Source organism: Triturus cristatus, chromosome 3_2 (assembly GCF_964204655.1).
Source record: "Triturus cristatus chromosome 3_2, aTriCri1.1, whole genome shotgun sequence".
Classification (NCBI taxonomy): domain Eukaryota; kingdom Metazoa; phylum Chordata; class Amphibia; order Caudata; family Salamandridae; genus Triturus; species Triturus cristatus.
The window spans coordinates 867,105,481-867,120,066 of record NC_140584.1 but is presented as its reverse complement, the minus strand read 5'-3'; the positions used below and the strand labels follow the sequence as shown (position 1 = coordinate 867,120,066).

At 45.1% G+C, this 14,586-nt stretch overlaps 1 protein-coding gene across 4 annotated transcripts in view; it reads right to left on the bottom strand.

Moving 5' to 3' along the window:
• The window catches only part of TAOK1 (TAO kinase 1), a 1,366,047-nt gene that overhangs the window by 1,214,598 nt on the left and 136,863 nt on the right, over positions 1-14,586 (bottom strand). For all 4 annotated transcript variants that reach the window (XM_085649205.1, XM_085649204.1, XM_085649206.1 and 1 more), the window contains exons 2-3: positions 12,481-12,711; positions 6,004-6,075 (exon numbers count right to left, since the gene is read on the bottom strand). In XM_085649205.1, coding sequence (XP_085505331.1) covers positions 6,004-6,075; positions 12,481-12,612 — 204 coding nt within the window. In that variant the 5' untranslated portion in view covers positions 12,613-12,711. The remainder of the gene's footprint in view (positions 1-6,003; positions 6,076-12,480; positions 12,712-14,586) is intronic.

Sequence of the window (14,586 nt, the reverse complement as noted above, 5' to 3'; positions counted from 1 at the left end):
TGGCTGGAGGGGTAGCCTCGTGACAGGTGGGTGTTTGATGGGCCCATCAAACACTGGTGTTTGATGGGCCTGAAAGTTCAGACTAGGAGGGTTTGGAGGCTGCTGCAGAGGGGGGTTGGTGGACTGGCCCGCCCGCTGGCCCCCTGAACCATGGCGTTGGTTTCCACTTCCGCAGCCGCGCGAAGGTGGGGAAACTTGCTGCGGCCTGTGGCTCTGGGCGGGACATAGTGGGGCACCCCTTCCACAGCCATAAAAGGGGTGAAAATCAGAACGCGCTGGGTGGCTTGAGAGGAGCAAGGACTTGGCCGTAGCCCCCGAGTCCTTCAAACTCTCTAAAGCGGTGTCCGCTATGTTGCCAAAAAGGCGACGGCCATCAAAGGGCATGTCCATCAAGGTATTCAGGACATCCCCCGAAAAGCCAGTCGATCTCATCCAGGCGTAGCGACGAAGGGATACAGACGTGGAAATCGTCCTGCCTAGAGAGTCGGCGGTATCCAGCCCACAAAGGATGATAAACTTAGCCGCACCCCTCCATGTGGCGACAGCCTGGTAGAGCACTGTTCGAGCCTCCTCCGGACACTGAGGCAGCACCTGCGCAACTGTATCCCACACAGAGTGGGAATAACAGCCCAATAGACATGCGGTGTTTACTGACCGCGGTCCCAAACTGGCGGAAGAGAAAATTTTCTTACCATGATGGTCCAGCTTCTTGGATTCCCTTTCAGGTGGAGCAGTAGGGAAGGCGCTCTTGGACGTGGAGGCTTGGACCACCAAGCTCTCCGGAGTGGGGTGTTGGGAGAGGAAAAGTGGGGTCGCCCGGAGCCGGGCGGTGGCATCGGGCTAACATCCTATCCACGGGCGCCCCCGTGTTGGGCCTGGACCACGTGCCCAAAAGGACGTGGGTAAGGGCCTCATTGAATGGCAGCAGGGGCTCTGAAGAGCTCGCTGCCAGCTGAAGAACCTCTGTCACGAAATTAGTCCTGACCGCCACGGTAAGAAGTTCGAGGTTGAGGACCTCGGGCGCCCTACGCAACACAAATGCATATGACGCTCCCACCTCCATAGCCACGGTAGGAGCAGACAACATGCCAAGGTCAGGGAAGGTGTCAAGACCACTGGCATCCCCCAGTTCCTCTCTCCAGTCCTGCTCAGATCCCATCTGATGAGTTAAATGGTCACCTGACCCCTCCCAGCCCTCCTCCTCATCCTCAGTTTGCCAATCTGGCCGAAAAGGGACCCCAGAAGTGAACAAGGACACAAAAACCCCACTCGGCGCCAGATATGGCGTCAGACGGCGCCGGTCTGGGTCCTCATCTGGAAGGAGGTCGGGGTCGACGCCAGCCGAGGACACGACCAGCATCAGCTGCGGTGCCGGAGGAAGCGGTACAGGTGGAGGTGTAATAAGGTCATCCGGCGCCGTTCCGGATCCAGGCCTGGATCCAAGGGGGGGCCTGCGGTGCAATGGCCAGAGCTGACGGCGGAGAAGGCCTAGGCCCCCCAACCACGTCCGCGGGGCCCAAAGGCGAACCAGCGGGTTCGGGCTGCACAAAGATGACATGTGTCGCCTCGTAAAACTTACGAAGTTGGGCGGGAGTCGCTCTGGGTCCCTGGAAGGGTGTGACTACAAGCCCCTCTACACCTGTTGACCATAAGGCAAAAGTATTGCCTAAATAGAAGTACGTGTCATCGTATGCTACATGTATTTTACATGTTGTTTGTCATGTGGTCTCTTTCCTCTTTTCATTAAGAGTGTTTTCACTGTCATTGAGTGTGAAACATTCACTTCACACTAGATGAGCAGATGAGCACACAACATAGACACCAAGTGCACCCACTATATACGGGTACATTGACCTAGGTAAGGAGCTGCATGTATTTACAACCCTATATGGCCTGCCGGCTTGCCCAGTGGGCAGCAGTTGTCTTTAATGTAGCTCTTTGCTGCTTCTTTTACAGATATGGAGTATCATTAGGTAACCTTATGTATTTCGTGTATACACATTAGGTGTGCACTGCACTGTATCCTCATAGGATTTATTAGGAGTGGTAGTTCTCATGAAGAGCTTGTAGGGGACAGCTCGAAACATGTTGACACAGACGCAATACTAGGGGAATCAAACTCATTAAGGTCAGGTTTCTCCCTGGTATTAACCCCTGATTTTAACCATACCAGTTAGGGGCAGGAATAAAATAGTAGCTCACTAGTTAGTTATGGACTATGTCAGGTGCAGTGATGTGCAGTGGAAGGAAGATAAGTCTTAAAAATACCCGAGTGCTCCTAACGTAGTTCACAATATGCAGCACGCCATAATCTGTAGAGGATTGAGGGGAACCTCAATGATGAAGCATGCCACCTAGGGGAAACCCTGGTGGGTGAGGGGTCTCTAGAAATAGAGTTTTTTTCTAGTAAGGTGATTACAATGAACTTTCGTTGAATCCTAGTTCCCTCATATATTAGGTTTTTTTTTAAGATATACTAGAATCTTGTGAAACTATATACAGTAAGGAGGGTAAACCGAGCCTTAACCTCTACCTCCCCCGATTTTTTGGTTGACTTTGCAGGAGTGTCAGTGGCCAGCAGGACCACCAAAAAGAATTTGTCAAATGCAACATATGTGTTGCTGGAACCAATGCTTAGTTGCAGATCAGCAAAGTCTGTGGAACTCCCCCAGCAAGGGTAAGTCAGGGCCGGCCCTCAGCAAACATGAGGGCCAGCAGGAACTGATGAAGATCCCAGGAGGACCTTCTGGCAGCAGGCACAGGAAGGCCTCGGCACAACACAATAGATGGATGCCCGCGTGGCTGGAGAAGCAGGGAGGACGTCCCTCTTGGAGCTGTGTGACAGTGGCGGCAGGATCTTCTTGGAGCTTGAAGATCTTCGTCAGTACAGCCAACAAGCCTTGGCAACGGCAAATAGACGGTGCACAGGAATGTGGTTCCGTTCGGCTGGAGAGGGATTACAGTCTATCAAGTTGCAGGGAGGAATAGTCAGGCCTCTGGAGAGCCAACAAACCACTACCTCTGTTGTAGAGTCGGGAGGTGCCCATGGGACAGCAGGACCCACAAGGCTTCACTCCAATGGAGATCCCTTCTTTCTATTTTAATGTAAGCGGAGTCGTGGGGGACTCAGGAGGATGCACAGCCATAGAGGTTGCAGAACTTGGAAGAGCACGGAGACAAAGTTGCAGTAGGAGCCTTCCTACCAGAAGCAGTCTTTGCTGCTAGATGACGCCAGTAACCAAGACAGAGTTAAGTGTCCAACAGCAGAAGAATCTTTAGATAAATCTTCACAGGAAGACAGTCGGTCTTTAAGCGGTAGACCGGACGAACCTAAGGATCTACCCTCAGGGGAGCCCTTACGTAACCCAGAAAAGGGGTAGAACAACTTCTGCAGTGACTTACCAATCAAGGAGGGTCAAAGACGCTACTCTGGTGGACTGACCAGTCAGATGATCCAAGGGGCCTCTGCCCATCTAAGATTCAAGATGGCAGAATCAAGTGGCCACTTGGCAGAGCTCTGGGCACCTCCCAGTGGAGGAGCTGGACAGGGGGGTGGTCACTCCCCTGTCCTTTGTGTGGTTTCACAACAGAGCTGAAGCCAAGGGCTCTAGGCCTGATAAAACTGGTTTATGCAAGGAGGGCACCAAAATGTGCCCTTCAAAGACTGAAGGCACTCAGAAGCACCCCCACCCTAGCCTTAGACACCTATTTCTAAAGGGGAGGTGGCTACGCCTCTCCTCAACATGCAATCCTCTATTCTGCCTTCCCCTGCCTGAGTTAAGCCTGTCTGGGGTCGGGAGCAGCACTGGCTTCCACACAGACCCTGCAAGGCTACACAGGTGGACGGGGGGGGGGTCCTCCAAGGCGCACCCCAGTACATGGGATCATGCAACTAGCATCGTAATCGATGTACTGGCATGATTCCAACATGTTTGATACCAAACATGTCCGGGTTTGGTGAAGCAATTATGTAGGTGGACATCTTGACTTGGCCAGTGTCCACTACATACTTTAAAATGGCTTACTCACACTTACAAAGCCCAGAGAATGAACTCTGAGGTTTGTGCGGGTGCCTCTGCTTGTGTAGGGGCACCCTTACACTTAGACCTATTCACCCTGTCTGTGGGCCGTAAGGCCTACCATAGTGGTGACATAGGTTTAAAGTGCAGGGACCAGGATATAAGCCAAACCTCATATCTGAAGTAAAAGGTGCATGCACCATTTCACGCAGACTACAATGGAGGACCTGCAGACACAGTTTGCATGGGCTCCATGGGTGGCACAATACATGCTGCAGCCCATGGGAGACCCCTGGTGTACCAATGCCCTAGGTACCAAATACTAGGGACTTACAGGGGTACACCAGTATACCAATTCTTGGTGTACAAAGTACTTCTCAATGAATTGAGAAGAGAGAGCACAGACACTGGGGTCCTGATTAGCGGAATCCTAGTGTACTACAGTCCAAACAACCTGACACCAGGCAAAAAGTGGGGGGAACTATACTAGAAAGATTCTACTTTCCTACAGGTCTAATCACGCTGATGCACAGCACATTTTGTCTTTTACGAGGACATATCTGTTTACCACCAGCACCTGTTTTTTGAGCTGATACGCTGTTCATGCTGATGCAACATCCACATGATTACACAACATGAGGTGGTAAGATGGGCATGAGCTTGTTTTTGTGGCAGGGGTGTAATATGTCACATGGTGTGGGTTTCGGACTGGATCTCCCCCCTTTTTTTTTTTTAAACATAGGAATGTGTATGTTTATGCTTTAGGAAAGTAGTACCTAGTCTTTCCATCTCCTGATGAGGCGGTATAATCCCCCTAGGCCTAAAACTGTTGAGCTTTCAACAGAGGAATTCGCTCAGAAAGAGAAACCACTACAAAAAGGTTTTCTCACAAGGAGAAAGTAAAAAGTTAGTCTACTCCCTACTGGACAACGAGATATCGCGGGTGGTCTATCGACTAAATATTTTTATAGACACCCGTCATGCCTTTGAATGAATGATAGACAAGGAATGCACTACTGACAAATTTGAAATTAATCTTGATGAATAAATGTATATTTGTGTATTTCTGTATATCAACACGGTCTTGTTTACCTAAGTTGGCTAATGCCTTGTTTTCCCTAAGCTTTGGGTATTCTGCTTTCTCTATCTAGGGCTATGAAGAAAGAAGTTTAAATACAATGATCAAACAGATTTGTTTCTCAATGAGAAGAAATAATGTCATTGTTGTAGAATTACATTATATCAACATTTATCCCTATAGAGAACCCCTTTCCTTTTACCAGTAAGATGTTCAAGAAACTGGGCTCACTAACTGTACGTAACCTAATGGTCAACATATCTCTTTAAAGTATGTCTTTGTCGCCCACCCAACATCTTTTTGTAAGTACTAAGCAGGTTTATACTAAACTGGGAAAGGCATTGAGAGCAAAATTCTAGTTTGTTGCTAAGTTTCATGTAATTACATTCAGTGGTTTTTGCTGTAGCAGATAGCAAAGTTTTCTATAGGAATTAAAATGTGAAATTATTTTTCTCCTTCCCGACCCTCTGCTATTTGATAAAGTTCCATACAGATTAATCAAATGGCGCCATAGTTACAAGTAAATCAAAAATAGGCTTTTCATCAGAAAACACATATCAATTACACAGTTCTATCACCAACTGATTGATATGTATGATAAAAATTGGACTTTTAGAAATGTTTCCAAGGTTTCTCCAATACTGACTTCTGCCTTAATTCGGTGGAAATATAAACAGTGATCACCTTCGTAGTGCTTTAAAGCAGTTTATGAATGGTAGATTTTGATACAGTCTCCAACTATGAATACTTTCTTAAAGAGCTGTCCCTCCTAAAGCAAAAAAATCAAAATCTGCCTTAGTTAGCTATAACTCTTTGGCCAATTTTACACTGAGTTTAGCACCCCGTACCTACTGCACAGTAGATCACACATCAAAAGTGTAAAAGTTATCGAAGGATTGTACATACCTCTGTAGACTGCTTTCCACTGTATGACATTTTCTTGATAGCAACCACCTCATTGGTGCGTGAATCACGAGCCTGTCAGACAAAAAAAACAAAAGTCAAGACTGCTCCCTAGAATTTATTTGATAGCAGATAAACTTATTACAGTGTTCTCAATCACACTGTCCCCATCAATGAAAATATTCAGAACCTAGCAGACAACGATAAAGAAGGTAGTGTAAAGGGATCAGATAGCACATTAGTAAATGGAGTGGTTGTGATCAGATGATGCAAAGTACTTGAAATTAAAAATATAGAACATTTTTAAATATAAAGATTGTGTCAGTAATTAGATGCCCATTATGTGCCAAATGTGCAATGTGATTACAGGAATGAATGTGAGGTTATGGAGGAAAGCATTGGGAAGATGAGCACAGAAGCACAGAGAATAGCTGAGAATGATCAAGTTACATGGGATGATTGAGCGAAAAGATACAGATGGAGGAACACGCAGGAGAGGAGTTGCAGAATCGAATGTGGCTTAAAAACCCTATCCATGTTCCATAAATCTGCATTGTTCTTCAAGGTGCTGGTTTCATTTACGATGCTCATGTATTCTTTAAGGTGGGCCCAAATATATACATATAAATGCTGACACTGAGTTACACCATTCATTCAAGGTGGCAGAATTAGGGCTTTTTGAGCATGTAGTGATATTTTTGGCGGCACAGTGGGAGTTAAAGTGTCAAATAGTTTGAATACATTGTTTAGGGAATGTTTTGGTTTTAGAGTGGAGAGTAGCGATCAGCCTAAGGTGACTTCAGGGAAATGATCTTGACAAAAGCTTCAGAAATATAGTTCCAGTGCGGTTAAGTTTATGTGAACAGCAAATGTGGAACTATTCCATATTTGACCTAAAATAGCCAATAAATTTAGGAGGTAAACCTCTGCCACTTAACAGCACAACCCATCAGGCTCTGTTGACTAGGAGGTCATATCAACACGCACAGCACAAAGACAGCTGACGCCGTATGCAGCTCTGGCGTTCCCACCATTATATTCCACTCCGGTCAAGGGAGACGTGGTGTCCCACAACAGACATAATCACGTCACAGATGCAGTGAGGCAAATCACAGGATCGCCACCCTGGATATCACTTTCAAGTTTCCCTGCAAGCACATAAGCAATCAATTAGAGGTCAATTCTGCTTGACAGGTTTTTCTGGAAAACTAAGATTCGTCACATAGAGCACTGCGTGCACAAATTGGGACGCAATCTCCTGGCGCTTCCATTATACATCAGGGATTCTGCTGGTTGATACGGTGGGAGATGGTCACAAAGGGCACCAATGAAATCTTATTGACGAGTGGGCACAATTTTGATTGACAGACAAGAAGAGTGCCAATATGGTGATCAGAGCATTCTTCAGGAACACAGGAAATTGCTTTCTTTTTCTCTCTATTTGCCTGGGGGGGCTGTACTTTGTGCTCAAAAGGAATGGTGTGGTATTAGAGGGACAGATGAGAAGGAATGCTTTCCTACTTGTAATTCCAGTTCTCTCTCAGTGGAATCTCCACTGAAGGCATAGGTACTGAATAGTGCCGCCCACGTGCAGGGATCCCGGAGCACTCTTTCATATTACGTTTCCTTTCTTAAGTATAGATGTTCACCTTTCTTCAGGAAGGCCTGTAGAAACACTTGAGACAAGAGCATTGTGCAACCTATAAGGAAGGCTATACTGGCTGAATACTTAAAAAAAAAAAAAAGGGTAAAGAAACTCCATTTATATGCATATTTAAAGCCAAATATTTTAGTAGAAAGCTCAAATCTCTTTCGTAAACCCTTTTTTGTAAAAGTAGAAACTTCAATGATAGGACAGTGTAGCTCAATAGGCTGCCATTATGTGAGTGTAGAAAGTGTCTGTGCCTTGAAAGGCCCGGAGAACACCAGTATCCCATCAGGCCCAGCAGGTGGTAGTTGCTTCAGTTCTTTTGGACAAGATGTGGCAGTATCAGATAGGTCCAATAACTGCCTCTCATCTCCACCGGGGAGGCAGAAGTGTTGTTTAAGACTTCGATGAAGATTCCCCTGAGAGACAACTCGGATTAGAGGTAAGAATCCTTTCCTTCTCTCTCAGGGGATCTCACCTGATAGTCATAAGCACTGAATAGAGTAGCAAGCCCATCCCCACCAAGAGTGGTGAAAAAGACAGAGGAAAGATCAAAAGACCAGATTAAGCAAACACATTATCTCAAGGAGGCCTCTCCTACTTGAGCATCTGTTCTAGCATCCGAGTCCAAACAGTAATGTTTGGTAAACATGTGAACAGTCCTCCATGGAGCTGCTGTGCAAATTTCGGCTATAGGGACATTTCTCATCAAAGCAGCAGTAGCCGCTTTCCTCCTAGTAGAAGGAGCCTTAGATCTAGTGGACAAATGGGGAGCTAGGGGGCGTGAACGCAAGATGGCTGCACTTAGGTGAGGCTCCCGTAGCCCGGGTCTAATATCCGACAATATCCTGCCCGAACATCCATGATCAACCGTGCCGGCGGGGCTACTATGTGAACCGGGGAAGGGCTAGGAGAGCTTGCGACGAGATTTATTTCCCTCCGGGAGCGGAGAGAACCTCCTCGCAGGCCCAGCAGAGAAACCACAGCCTACATGGGTGCAGCGGAGCTCTGCAGAAGGGGCTCCCCAGGTGCAGAACGAACGGAAAGGCTGCTGTGGGCCGCCACCTCGGCCGATGAGGTGAGGGGTACAGGAGATGGCCCGGGTGGAAACTTGACGAAGGACACCTGGCGGAGAGCGGGTGCGCAAGAGAGCTAAAAGAGGGGCCCTTGCAGAATGGAGAATACAGACTAACCACTGTGAACCGCCACTGAGACCCGTAAGGCGCGAAAGGTGAAGGGGGACCCGTAGCACTGGTGAAAAATCTCTGGCAGAGAGCGAGCACAGATCGGCTCCAGTAGAAGGGGCCTCAGCAGAGAAGAATTACCAAGTCGACGGCTGTAGTCCGCTACTGCTGTCTAGGAAGAGGCACCGACGTGGGTGCTAGAGGAGCCGGACCCTTGTTATAGTGACCGGAAGGCCAGTAGCGGACTCCTTGATCCCTCACCATACAGAGAACCGGTATGGAGAGTATGACGGTGGGGACGCAATCAACAGATCAGCGAAGGGCCCCACTGGAAAGGAAGAGGGCTCTGCAAAGATAGGGGCATGACTAGATCACAGCAGGCCTAAAAAGTTCCAAAATACTGACTTCAACTCAGGTAATGAGAAGACCCAGGCCTGAGTACATTTGGAGCGAGAGGGAAAACAAGACTACAGGCACAAAGGGGCATATCTAATAAGTGGGAGCTGCTTGAAGCTTAGTTCCGTGCCAGAGACGGACTATGGAGAAGGGTGTGCCGCACCCACACTATACTGCGGATAGTGATGCGGGATGGGTGAGGGGGGGAGGCAAGCAAATTAAACAACCAAAGTTTCATTGCACAAGTAAACAGAAAAGTTAAGGCCAACTTAAAAAAAAAGAGTACTCTATGTATAAATGAACTGAACAGTTAGAAAACATGTAAGAGGGACAGTCCTCATGGGAGGATACAAAATTCCATAAGCCAGCATTTTTTAAAGGACAGCAAGAGGAACCAACGAAAAAGATTATTGTTATTTCAAGCCCATATCCTAGATACAGCATGCCTCGAAGAGACCGAGAATGCGCTGCGTAGGCGAGACCTAAAAAAGTGATGCGTATGAATGCTTGCCAATAGTATAAACCAGTGGTAAATGCTCTAGGACACATTCCAACTAATGGTGGGTGAAAACACATATTTCTGTGAAATCCCATAACATTTCATACAATTATGCTTCTAGAACAAAATGTGGTTTGGTGGTACCGCGCAAGCGCATGCTTCTGGTAAAAGGTCCCACGAGATTCGAGTAGGACAATGGATCCAGGAAAAAAGGTCCGTTAATGCAAACATTTTCTGGGTCCATGTAAAATGTATGTGAAATTGCACAAGGCAAAATCTCAAGAAATTTCTAGAATGTCGTGCAACACGAAATTTTGAAATAATTACAATTTCCCCCAGGACTAATTCTAACCCAATCTGATATGTGGGATTAAAAGTGTTCTGGGATCCCTGCACGCAGTGTGTTGTATTTTAATATTTATGCTTATCAATTAAGATGCTATTATGCACAATTTAAATTTCATATTAGATCCATTCAGTTATTTGTGTCTCTTGAGAGTTACACTGCAAATAATTTTTAGTGCTTCTTACTGAACGTTGGATTAAAAACATGTGGGCTCCATTACAAAAGCAGCGTGCCACCAGAGACACGTGCCCCCATTGAAGACATTTTCAACAAGACCTATTGGCTATTCCAAGCGGCTGTGCGGCCGGGAAAGTGATCGCGATCAAACATCAAAGCGGCCGCGTGGCCGCGAAAGTGAAAGTAATCGCGGTCAAGCGCAGGGCGCGCGCCCGCGCACATGCACTGTAGTTCTAGGCTGGCCTGGTAGCACTTTTTGGAGCCCTCTCAATAAGTCTCGCCAGACCAGCGCATGCGCTGGGTCAGGCGAGACCTAAAAATGGTTAAGAAGAAGGCACAAGGGTTCAACATACTAATGAGCAAACGCCTAGCAGAAAGTCACAGGTTCCTCAGCTGCGAAATATACCTTTTACTTTACAGGTTTTTAACTCCACCTCTTTCCCTGGTTTAGCATACAATACTTGTTGTACACTGTAGGATTCCAATAGCCTCATTAGAGAAAGCAAAGGAGTGTACCATCTCAATAAAAATACAATTCCAGGATACTCTCAAAGTTTACCCAATCAATAAATATCTTGCCCCGTTCTCCCACCAATTGTTAAACTATTATCCCTGAAATTAGGACTTGCTACTTTAAACAAGCAATTTCCTTGTTTGCTGGCTAGTACTCAAAGATGTATAAAATGCTATTGTGCACCCCCCTCCCCCCGAGCCACTTTGAAAAGCAAACATACTCTCTTCTAGACTTTCTCGCTGAACCTTCTAAGCTCTTCAAATAACTTTTTATATAACCCTTAATACTGCAGTTTTGCCATTTCTTAGCACATAGCAGGTGTTACCACTACCAAATTTACTCACGTTGAAAGGATGGAATGCTGAGTTAGCGCTGCCCATCCTCACATATCGCATCAGTAGGCCTTTAAATCATTGAATCATCCTTCCTATTCAGTTTTTCAAGTTATGTTTTCAATGTCTTCTTCTAGCATGTCAATTAGAAATTGGCATTGTGAAAGTGATTACCAATAAAACTTTGAAATTTAATCATTAAGCTCTGCTCAAAGCAGCTTTTTTCATGTGGTCTAAAACTGAATTTCCTTTTTTTTTTTACTATTCAGTTTATAATGGCTGCTGAGATTCACATTGTTGTCCAACATTTAAGTGCTGGCCATCTAAAGAGGTATTGAAACCCAGCCATCTGCTATCAAGTTAGAGATTTGGAACATTTTTCAATATGTGCCTTATTGAGAAGGGAATGTATGTAAAACATGTGGTAGCAGGGCTGTGCATGGTGCGAGTCAAAGTCGCGGAACCAGTGGGATCCATTTTGGATAGCTCAGGGTTTAGCATGGCACAAGTAAGGGGTTGTTTAAAGCTTCCCCAGATAGTGTGGAAGTTTAGTAACTGAGTTTATGTGGCCGGAGGAGACCCAAGCATCCCATATTTCTAAAAGTTTTTGGGAAGGTCTGAACAGAGAATCCCTTCGGTGCAGTTAGTAAGGAGCAAACAATTACAGTCTCACCTACCTTTAATCCAATTATGTTTTTATGCAGGAGTAAACAATCCACGAGCACCAATCTGTGATAACTTTCTTAATAGTCATAAAAAAGTGAATCTAAAACTATATGTTAAGCACTCTTTGTATTTATAATTATCCTAAACTGTACTTCGACCAGATTTACATCAGAGTGTTTTTCACCCACCTCAACTGGCCAGGGGCAAGCAAAAAGTACACTACCTTAGTATCCGAGATTACAACTCCAATATCCTTCAGCTCGTTGTTTATTGTGGGCACTTACTGATGTTCTTTCATGAAATATGTGTTTGCAGCACCACTACGGTGTTATTTAAACATATATAACTTTATTTAAAAGTACTCTCTTTATTACATACTTTTATGAACCTTTTTGAGTAAGATTGCAAAAACATTTAGCTACCCTTATCATTAGCGTCTAAAAACTCCTAGATAACAGCACCTTATCTGATTTCCAGTCTGACACAATATTTAAGGAAACCACTAAAAATCATAACTTTGGCAGTCACAAATCATTTGCTGGTAGTGGATCACACAGTCACGGGTATTTTTCTAGGTCATGGCATGGCAAATTAAGGCAGCAAGGGAATGCAGTTCCTACACCGAGTTGAAACAGGGCCACAGAAAATTCAAAAATCAACACAACAGACTGCCAGTCAAGACACTAAATTATTAGACAACCTCCTTAAAGGCACTTACGAAATAAACCGCTCCAAAGCTTCCATGTCCAATTTCTCGGAGATCAGAGAAAAGCTTCTCTGGATCGTCCCGGAAGAAGAGGTCTGCTATTTCCGGGTCTTTCAAGCTTCCAGCACGGTTGGTCGACGGCATCCTGCTGGGCAGTGAGCCGCCTGACTATCTGGGTTTAAAATGTGCTCTCAAAACGTGGTTCATCTGTCTGAACGGTGGTTCTTTTTCCTTCATGGACGACTGCAAAAGAAAAAAACAGAAGTTCAGAGGAGTACAATTCAAGAAGATGGGCAAGGCACTGAAAAAAAAGTCCACTATGGCCAGGAGTGAAGCGCAAATGTCCAATGAATCATGCAAGCAAAATTTCCATCCCAATTTATTTATATGTACTTGATGTAAAGTTCTAAAGTTCAGTTCACCAACTGAGTTTACAGCTAGAAAGACAAGGTGCCTAAAACATCAAACGTATGTAATCTTATATCTGTTCTCACTCACTGACCCCCTTTTATATAGTTGTTCCACAAATAAATAACTTTATGGTGCCCTGATCATATCGTTACATTCAAGCCCAAGGATGCAGTCTTTTGACATTTATAACACGTCAGCTTCCTCCTCGTAAATCCGCTTTCAGTGTTGCTAGCAACCCTCCAAGCTTGTCTGTTAAAGCACAGTAACAAGTATATTTTTGCCAGGGTACAACTAAAGAGCAGTTTTTAAGGGTTGTTCTGTTTTTGTTTTGTCTCCTGCATCCCATAAGCTACTTGAAAGCTGAAGCCTTGGCACACAAGGAATGTACAGTTTTGGAGGAGATGCTAGCTTCTGCACTTATCCAGCAAGCATTTGAGGCAGAAGGTATACTTAGCATCACAGAAAAGGAGATTCCTCTTCTCCTCGATGCCTGTAAATCCGCTCACTCGGCTACTAAAGGATCAAATGTGTGAAGCATTTGTTTCAGGTCTGAGTGTTATGGAGTGCAAATTATACATTGGCAAGAGTTTTTCTAAAAATTCAGACATTGCTTGTTCTTTTTATATTCTGTTCTGAGTTCTCAGTGAAAACCTTTTCAAAAATAAACCGTGCTACTTTTAAAGATTGAAACTGTCCCTTAAGAAGTACTTTTAAATGGGTGTATGATTTTGCGGCACAATTTTGAATAATGTATTTTTTTTACTTTTTTTCAAATAATGCTTTTTATAAGGAAGCAATGGCTTGACCCTCACATTATAAAGATGAAGGCTATTGGCTTTGCCAGTGCTTGTTAGGACTGCCATTTCCCTGCTTCCATACACAGGTACCAAGTTCACCTACAGGATTTGTGTAGGTGCCTTTCAATCTTAGCTGCTCACGTGCGTCACAATCCCACTGTGCAGCAAAAGGTTAGGCCAGGGATTGAATGAGAGCTGATAATTTCCCCAGTCCTTAATGCAATGAAAGCCTCTCAGGGTCTCGCAAGGAATTCATACAAACGTCACAGCATTATTCAAACAAGGATAATGAGTCAAAGGTGCTGAGGTCACAGTAGATGAGAACTGCTGACATATCAACCAAGCCTTCCTTTTCTAGTTCACTTCCAAAAACAGAAGAGCACACTCACAGCAAGTCATCAAACAATTGAGGCAACCTAAGGCAAACCAAAGGATCAGAGGGCTAGAATGACCCTCGAATTAGAAGAGAGCAGAGGACCAGGACAATAACTTCTCTTCGAATTATCAAGCAAAGGAGTTGACAGATTGAAAGATACAGATGAGGCAAAAGTCTGCTCAGTATGCGGTCAATAGTCTTTAGTGCTGCAAAACAACATTTCTCAATATTGGGATGCAATTGATTACATTCTGAATTGGACAGTTATAGTTTGACATGTGAATAAATAACTGGCAATGGCATTAGAGTAACCCTCAAAGCCCAACTAGCATGCAGTCTATCACAAGGTTTATAATACCCCCGTCAACGTTCTTAAACCAACTCTACTCTTTACAACTTAACCAGCTACTCTATGCGAACAGCAATTCTTGCATGCTTCCATTCAGGAAAGAGAGTTGAAGACCCCAGTCAGGGGAGGGGATAAGCAAAAGAGAATCATGTTGGGTGGGACTGGCACACTGACTACCTGAGATT